This window comes from Centropristis striata, chromosome 8 (genome assembly GCF_030273125.1).
Source record: "Centropristis striata isolate RG_2023a ecotype Rhode Island chromosome 8, C.striata_1.0, whole genome shotgun sequence".
In the NCBI taxonomy this organism is placed as follows: Eukaryota; Metazoa; Chordata; class Actinopteri; order Perciformes; family Serranidae; genus Centropristis; species Centropristis striata.
Genome location: NC_081524.1, coordinates 36855674 through 36865384, shown reverse-complemented (window position 1 = coordinate 36865384; position 9711 = coordinate 36855674). Strand labels below are relative to the sequence as shown.

The 9711-nt window shown below is 35.8% G+C and overlaps 1 protein-coding gene across 1 annotated transcript in view; it reads left to right on the top strand.

The window, feature by feature from the left end:
* Positions 1–1633: 1633 nt before the first annotated feature.
* The window catches only part of mtbp (MDM2 binding protein), a 39667-nt gene continuing 31589 nt past the window's right edge, over positions 1634–9711 (top strand). The window contains exons 1-7 of the mRNA XM_059340166.1: positions 1634–1791; positions 3889–3972; positions 4077–4150; positions 5493–5626; positions 6154–6212; positions 7044–7188; positions 8847–8961. Of these exons, the coding sequence (XP_059196149.1) occupies positions 1725–1791; positions 3889–3972; positions 4077–4150; positions 5493–5626; positions 6154–6212; positions 7044–7188; positions 8847–8961 (678 nt within the window). The 5' untranslated portion in view covers positions 1634–1724. The remainder of the gene's footprint in view (positions 1792–3888; positions 3973–4076; positions 4151–5492; positions 5627–6153; positions 6213–7043; positions 7189–8846; positions 8962–9711) is intronic.

Here is a 9711-nt window from a genome sequence, read left to right as displayed (position 1 = left end):
ACAAAATGTGTAAATAATTCAGTAGTAGTGTAGCAGAAACATGCTTTCTGAAGTTTAAATAAAACATGAAATGCAAAAATGTATGCATAATATCCTTATGAATGCAGTGTATTTACATGTTGCTGGCAAATGATACAACAGACTGTAAAATGTAGCTCATACCATAAAAAAGTAAAATTGTGCCTGTGCTGTACTCATTTATATGAGTGATTTCTGAATCTTATATGCTTTGAGTGCATTTTTCCTGATAAGCATACTTAAAGATGACTTACTTAAAATCCATATATTGATCTAGAATTGGCTGATTTTCATATAAACTATAAACCAAGAAAGCATGGATTAGAATAGAACATATTATAATATAATTTATTGTCATTGTATAACAATATACAACAACATTTGGAGTGCTGCTCCTCATTTGGTACATTTGAGGGACAAAGACTAGTCCAAGAAATATAAAAAAATATACTAAAGGCAGTAACAATGAAAGGGCAATACTTTAAAATTTAAAATATGTAAAGTGCACAGTTGATTTATAATTAATGCAAGTACACAGAGTTCTATGCTTTGCTAAATTAATGTTTTAGGGAAGATATTCAAGCCTACAGGAGAAAATGTGCAAAAACTGGGATGCTATGAAACAGAATGAATAAATAGTGGCATTGCACAGAGGAGCAGCACTGTATGTGTAAACAGGGAAAAATAACAGATTACAGCGTGAGTGAGTGAAGTAGCTACAGTTTTAATGGGAAAGGAATCAATAGGAGGAAAAGAGAGACGGATGCTGACACAGAGTGAATGAATTGGGATTAATGCAACAATTTTTATGTTGTTTATAGTCACACTGTTAAAATAACAGCCTAAGTAATTTTGACATTTTTGTCAAAATTGTTTTGTTTTTTGTCTAAATCATCTCCTCATAGCCATCTATGGTAAAATCACCTACATCCTCAGTTGATCAGATCATGTGATTTTACCCCTTTAAGATAATGGCCTATGTCAAGTGTGTGACTTAAGTGGATTTATTATGCCTAAATCAAAATAAAATGTGACTTAGGCAATTTTTGAACATGCCTTTGTGACTTAAGCAAGATATGTTAACACTTTATTTTGAAGGTGTCTACATAAGAGTCACATGAGCGTGTCATAAACATGACATGGGATGTGTAATGAACAATAATGACACTTTGAAGTAACATTAATGCTCATGATACTTGTCATGTCATGTTTCTGACAGGCTTGTGTGACTCTTATGAAGACACCTTCAAAATAAAGTGCTACCATATCTTGCTTAAGTCACAAAGGCATGTTCAAAAAATTGCCTAAGTCATTTATTTCTCTTAAGTTACATAATTTACACACAGTGTTATTACTATGCCAATAGCCATCCTTTGTTACATCCTTTTTGAGTGAAATGATCAATAAATGTTATATGTTACACTTTTGGTGAAGTTTTTTGTGTTTCCTGCAAAACTTGAAAAAATGGCGATTATTCTAACAGGGTGGCGATATGTTCACCATCTGATTTATAGCAGGATTGTGGTAGTTCAGCCACTGACCAACAGGTGGCGGTGGCGCGCTTTGTGGTCTGTATACAGATTACAGAAGAAGAAGAAAAAAAAACCGGTGGGAAATTTGACAGTGCGCGAAAGATTGTTGTTCACAACTGACCGATATTTCCCTCGATCAAACACTAATCTTGAGAAAACTAATGCTTACAAGACATGGATCGCTACGTGTTGGTTATATCATTTTGCCAAACTGATGATAACCTGGCGGAGGAGTATACATGTAAGTTTACGCTCAACTACTTTGCTACCGCCCGTGCTGCTAAAACAAGTTTAGTTAACCAGTTGCTTAAATGTGTGTAACTTACACATTCATAGCTTTAACATGCTCGTAACAGTTAAAAGTTTACAGTTACAGAAACGTTCCAGTTTTAACGGACATTAACGGAACGTTAGTTAACGTTCGTAGCTTCAGTCTTAAAAGTTGTTAACTGACAGAAATTTGCATATAAAATGAGAGCAACATGACGTCACCCTGTTAAAATAATCGCCTAACTCATTTTTTCAAGTTTTGCAGGAAACACAAAAAACGTCACCAAAAGTGTAACATATGACATTTATTGATCATTTCACTTAAAAGGGATGTAACAAAGCATGGCTATTGGCATAGTATAATAACACTGTGTGTAAATCAGGGGTCTCAAGCTCAAATTACCTGGGGGCCAGGGGAGGCAGAATCAAAATGACCCAAAAATGATTAAAAAAGGACATAAAATGACCAAAAAAGATACAAAATGTAACTAATGACTGAGAAAACTCTGAATTACTTAAAAAAGACACAAAGTGACAAACACACAAAATGACCAAAAAATACACAGAATTACCAATAAAGACACAAAATGATTTAAAAGACACAAAATGACAGAAAAAAACTAAATTACTTAAAAAAGAAACAAAATGACCAAAAAAGACAAAAATTTTTTTTTAAAGACACAAAATTACCAAAAAAAAGTAATTAAAGGGACCTTCCACACACAACACAGTAAAGTGCCATTCATATAAAACTCACATTAAACTTTCATATCAAGGTGGGGGCCACAAAATATCGTCACGAGGGCCGCAATTGGCCCGCGGGCCGCGAGTTTGAGACCCCTGGTGTAAATGATGTAACTTAAGAGAAATAAATGACTTAGGCAATTTTTTTGAACATGCCTTTGTGACTTAAGCAAGATATGGTAACACTTTATTTCGAAGGTGTCTACATAAGAGTCACACAAGCCTGTCAGAAACATGACATGACAAGTATCATGAGCATTAATGTCACTTCAAAGTGTCATTAATGTTCATGACACATCCCATGTCATGTTTATGACACACTCATGTCACTCTTATGTAGACACCTTCAAAATAAAGTGTTACCATATCTTGCTTAAGTCACAAAGGCATGTTAAAAAATTGCCTAAGTCACATTTTATTTTGACTTAGGCATAATAAATCTGCTTAAGTCACACACTTGACATAGGCCATTATCTTAAAGGGGTAAAATCACATGATCTGACCAACTGAGGATGTAGGTGATTTTACCATAGGTGGCCGGCGTCATGAGATGATTTAGGCAAAAATAAAAAATGTTGACAAAAAAATGACATAGGCGATTATTTTAACAGTGTGGTGATATTATTAATAGTGAAAGTTTGGAAACAGCATTGTGTGGACAACAACACAGATAATCGATTTTTGAACATGCCTTTGTGACTTAAGCAAGATATGGTAACACTTTATTTTGAAGGTGTCTACATAAGAGTCACACAAGGCTGTCAGAAACATGACATGACAAGTATCATGAGCATTAATGTCACTTCAAAGTGTCATTAATGTTCATGACACATCCCATGTCATGTTTATGACACGCTCATGTCACTCTTATGTAGACACCTTCAAAATAAAGTCTTCCCAATATTAGTGTCAACAATAAAACACTGATGAACTAAACTGATAACTAAACAATCTTCCTCTAGCTCTTCTTTGCTGGGTTCTTATCTGATGCCTATGAATGTGGCAAATTGTCAAAGAAGTGATGATCTTAAAGGGGTAAAATCATGATCTGATCAACTGAGGATGGAGGTGATTTTACCATAGGTGGCTATGAGGAGATGATTTAGGCAAAAAAAACAATTTTGACAGAAAATGACGTAAGCGATTATTTTAACAGTGTGACGATACGGAGCTTTTCCCCTTTGTTTTCAGTATGTAACGTTAAATTAATGATGGGCTAGCCCATGCTAACACAGGAGATGTTATTTATTTGTTTTCATCTGAAATAAACCAGAAGTCTGGTTGTGATGAAGCCCGAGTACTGATATATTTTTTTAATTCACAGCCCTAGAGCCAGTAAAGCAGATACATGACAAGCTTGTGGACATCTCAACACATGAGTCAGTGAGAGGGGTCTCTGTGTTCCCAGGTACAGTAAATGAAGCAGCTTTCACCCTGTCTGACCTCCACACAGGAGATGTTGTTATTCTACAGGTTTCCTCACTTCTATCCTCCCTCTGCATGTTTTCGCAGCTTGTTCTCTTAGTGGCAGCCCATCATTTCAGAGGTGGCACTTTGCTGTTCAGGCTTGCCAAGGACTTACGCAGGTGAGACATTTGCAAGATTCAAGACAGTGTTGCCATAAACATGGTTTATGTTGCAAGAGACTGGGCACAAGTGCCTATATATGTCTCTAGAACCATTTGTAATGCAATAAATGCCTTTGTCCATGGATGAGGAATGTATCCATGGATTAGAAACTGTTCAAATAATAGATAAATTATAGATCAGTTTTCAATACTTGAGGCAGTTACGTGAGCACTAAGTATGCTAATTTAGATTATGAATCTTATCCCTCCAGGCTATAGTATATATTAGGAAATGGTTGTTTATCTTGTTGCAACACAACATTTTTGTTAGAACACAAAATCCTAGAAAATAAGTGAGAAAGGGAGTGAATGTGGAGAAGTGCTGACCGTTTGCTCACCTTACCATGGAATATACCATTACTATTGTTGCTGCTGTTGTAGTGGTGACGACTTAGTGTCCTCAATAATTCTATTATACAGCACATACATGCAACTCTGTTTATTGATCTTTGTCTTTGACACATTATGTATTGATGCAAAGTGATTTTCATAGCCGTGATATGCATACTAGGGTTGTCAAAACGTTTCAAAAGTATCGAGTATCTGAAGCTTGTTATCATAGTTGCAGTTTCTTTTTGCACAACTGTTTTTTATTATAAATATTTAACCTGTGGTTATGTTAATTTTTACAGTAAATATCACTACAATTTAAAAGATATTTAAAATTAACAATAAACACAAAAATGCTCAACCATTTTTTGGTAACAGTACTTCGTGTAAACATCAATTAAAAATAGACTAAATACAATATACATTTGGAAATGTTTTACAAAACATTTATTCTTTTCTGATCAGACGTTTCACTGCAACAAGATCAGACCGGGCTTCATTTGCATTTTTCTTATTAATAAAAATATTTCTGTTAAATTTTGGGGTCTTTGTTTTTATCCTTGTGGTATCGAAAATGGTATCGAGTATCGAATATTTTCCTCACTATTGGTATCGAGTTGAAAATTTTAGTATCGTGACAACCCTACTGCATACTGCCAGGAAAACTACAGAGACACATGACTTTATAGCTACTTATCAACATCAAATGACTGTTACTGTTGATATTACTGTGATTTTCAGTTGGTGGTATTGTTTAATCCACTCATAAGATGACCAGCTGAACTCATGGAAAAGTTGCAAGTAGAAGTGCTTATTAATTATTTTTTATTAAGTCCATGTAAACAAAGAAGGGAATATTACATTCAAGAAGCCATATTAGGATGTTTGCCTCCAAACTATTGACAGAATCATGAAAAAGATGGGCTGGGATTCTGTATTTCTACTTGAATCCATATCACATGTTTTGTAGTTCTGCAGCTCCGACTGGGAGGAGCTGGGGACGGGCCAGAGGAGTGACAGTGAGGAGGAGAAGCCCACTGCTGTGGAGTCATGTCTCACTTCTCTGAGTAATCAGGAGGCAGTGGATCAGCTGACACTGACAGAGTGAGCAACAGATGATCATTTCTCTTCTTCATGAGGCAATTTTCTTTTTCTGCTCAGTGTGGCAGGTCTGATGCATCTATGTGAGCTCATAATAGTTTGATATTATCACAAAATATTAAATTATATCATACTGGGTATAAGGTAATATTTGACCTCTTACCCATGGAATATTTGACGCACTGGCCCAAACAAAAAAAAAGAGAAAATGTTGTATATGTGAATAAGTTGTGAAACATAATTACTAATAAAGATATACTTAAAAAAATTATATCATACTGAATGTGACCCTCTAGTGAGCAAATGCAAGAAACTAATTTTATGTTTAATCTTTTTTTATATATATTATAAAGCCAAATCAAAAGATAAACTGCTAATTTACAGGTAATAAGAGAAACAAATGGATACAAAGACATTATTTAAAATCATCTTTTTCATTCTCATTCAAAGAATCAAAGTCTGTGTTACTTTTTGGTTTTGGGCCTGCAAGTTGTGCTATTTGAATTGATCCTTATCTTTTTATTGAACAGGCTGTTAGAGGAAGCTGCAGAAGGACTTCATCTACTGTCAGACAAGCTTCCACCTCCAGGTACTGCTGAGCACTCACTTTATTGATATATGGTACCTTCCTGAGCAACTGTGAGTCATGGTATACAATAGTATTTGTCTATTGTGAAGATGTTAACAGTATATCTCTTTAGAATGACTGAGAACTAACATTAAATGTATTAAAATTGAGATGATTGAAGATGATTTTGTTTGTTATGATTGTCTGTACAGCACAGCTTGGCAGTTCCTCCAATTTTCTTTCACAAGGAGATTAACAAACGTTTAGTCTACTGATAGGGCAACAGAGCAAGAAGTTAGTTTGCTGCACAAAACAATGTCTCGAGTGAGAGTTTTGTTTTTGCCAGAAAAATTCTAACTACAAGAAATGAAATCCTCTTTACTGAAGCCAAACTCCTCAGCTGTGTGACAAGAATCCAGTCCAATTTTAGGCAATTATGTTTTGAAAAATCTGCCTGCTGCAGCCTTGTAGAAGAGGTGGCCTACCGTACTTCATGAATATGCACTCACCGCTGGGAAGAAGTGATGGTTCTGCTCCGACTACTTCTTTTTCGAGTATGCCTCCTGCAGTGATTCCTCACTTACTTAAAGAACATTTGTTAGCACACCACCTCCGCAGGAGTTCAGGAACAGTCACCCTCCATTGTTAACCTCCCGAGGAGCCGGTGTCACCACGGACTTCCAACTTTTCTTCTAAAATCTTCATATTTCACATTGCAAACACCCAACTTGTTAAAAAAAATGGTGTCTGTGGAACTGCCCTGCTCATTGACCCCTCATGAAATTCTGTGGGGCCAAAAAAAGAAAATGTCTAATGAATTCCTCTTTGGTTTGTCCCGTTTCCTCCCCTCAGGTAAAGCTTTATTGGATGTGCTGGTGTTGGGCAATGCAGAGCAGTCCCCTCCTATTCAAGAGCTGCTGCCTCTGCTGGGAGCCCTTAAACATTTATGCTGCTGGCATGCTGCTAAGATCACCATAGTCACACAGCACACAACTGGGTAAGGAGAAAAAAACATGCATTACATTTTATAACTTGCACAAGATAAATGACAAATACACTTTGAAACTAATTAATATACGAACACAAGAACCTTCCTAAAGTAAAAAAAACCCTCAAACATGCACCTCTTCTGTGCAGTATAACAGTTATTTTTATTTTTTTTTATTTTTTTTATATTTTATTTTTTTCCCCACAAAAAACACTTGCATAACAAAACACAAAAAAAGGAAACAAACAAACAGCACAGCACACAGACAAGGAATACAACAAAATAAATAAAAATAAGAGATAAAAATACGAATAAGAAAATAAAATAAAATGAAAAATAATGAGTTACCACTGTGTTAGCTATACATCTCTCATCAACCGCAGTATAACAGTTATAATGCCAATCATTAAAAAGTAGGGAAAATATAAATAACATTTTCCGAGCGTTGGCTCCACATGCAATACACATTAAACTGATATTGATATTGAACTGTACAATTTTACAAGCTCTTCTGAAAGCTTGTCCTCTCCTCTCTCCTCTGTGCAAACAGCCTATAGTTCAGTTGTTTCACTGAATTTTTGTCATGTGACTGTTGGTTTCAGCTTCAAGTCTCAGCACGGTTTTATATTTGTCCTGAGGAGTGCAGAATGAAATGTTATTTTTTTTTAACAGGGTCTGGTTACTGTGAACAGTTTAATTTTGGCAATATTTTAGATTAGACATATAAAATAAAGTTATTTTGATGAAATAGAAAACAGTCACATGTGGCTCTTCATGCCATCTACAGTGGCTCCATGTGGCTTTGACCAAAAAATGACACAAAATAAAAACGGTTATTTATTCACATTTTAATTTAAATTCATTATTGGTGTTAGGCCCATATCATTTTGTATTATTCAATTTTAAAACTGTGTGGCTTAAAGATGGCATTAAAACATTTTTTTATTATTTAACATATTAGTCAACTAAAATGTGCATCATAGCTTACCAAATCTACGGCCCAGCACCTTCCCTAGCTAGGCTAGCTTTTGATTCCAAACTTCCTGAGATATGTCTTCAGTGTCCAGCCTCTCATATGAACTTGGGTCCTCGCTGCATTCTGACAAAATCATATTAATAACTGCTCATTATGACCTGTTAGTAATGTCGGTAGGTTAATGTAGACTTCAATCAAGGCTGTTTTATCTTAATTTTAAGGCTCAAATATGTTTGTGGCTCCATTCCGACATTTTTACTTTTTTTTTTTTTTGGGCAACAATGGCTCTTGTTAGTGAAGGTTGCCGACCCTTCGGTTAAGAGGATGCCATTACATTCTCTGGGTTGGGGAGTTGAGACTTCCTAATCACTTGCTGGCTTACTCACTGACTCTTCCTTAAGTGTGCAGTCTATTCCAGGTTGTTGACTATCTGGCTATTAGTTTATTACGGTATGCCACAAAATAAAAAATCTGATGGGAAATTGCTCAAAATGCAGCACATGCAGCAGTGTTGTTTGTGAAGCGCTCCCACTTTACCACTAGAGGGTTAGAAGAGTCAACAATATTTTTTAATAATTAGCACTATACTGATGTTATGCTTGCTTGAGTATGATATTTAGTATTTTTACAGGAATTAAAAGTTCTCAAAGCTCCTCTGTTCTGGACATTGAGTGATCTTTTTCTCACCCAGGTGGCAGAAAGCAGCATCGTACCTGAGTGGCAGTCTGGTGGAGCCTGCTGACCTTCACAGCTGCATCGACCATAGAGAAGTGTGGAGGGGCGGCCTGGTTATCAGAGAGAAGAAGGTGAGGAGCTCAGCAAAGGCTGTGGGAGAAACAATCAGGTTACAGTTATTTTTGCATTATTTAACTCTCTTTGTCTTCTTGACTTAATGTAGAAAGATGGAAGATGAGGTGGAGAAAACATTAGCTCAGTTGAACCTTGAGAGCAGCCCAGTGGTATTATTTTTTGTTGAAACACACAATATAATGGTTGCAAACACAGAGGAGAGGGTAATGATGACACAGGGCTCTGGGGGCACAGAGGCTGGTTTATTACAGAGAGGAAAAATAAGCTTGTGTGTTTGTGTTTGTGTGTGTATGTGTGTGTGTGTGACCAATATGTGATGGCTCAGCAGTATGATAAAGCTATTTGTCAGGAACAAGAAGACCTTTCGAAAAATGTGTTTGTGGGTGACAGCTATTTTGTGCCACAGAGAAGAAAGTAAACATTTATGTGTCTTTCTTGTATCAATCTGTATGTAGACTTTTGAAGTAGTGCATGTGTGATTGATCACTGAAAAGCAGCATTAAAAGAAAATTGACATGTAAAAAAATATTGATATACCCGAGTACGAGACACCGATAGATTCGAGAAAAAGCAGGGCTGTGCTGTTGGATGTTAAATACAAATGAGGATCACACTGCTGAAAGTGGGAGTTAAAAACTTTTTAAAAATCTGATTTTAGGAAAATTGCGGTATGTTCTTGACACTATTCCAGTTTCCCAACATTAGATAAAGAAATTGGTAATACAGTCATGGAAAAAATTGTTTGA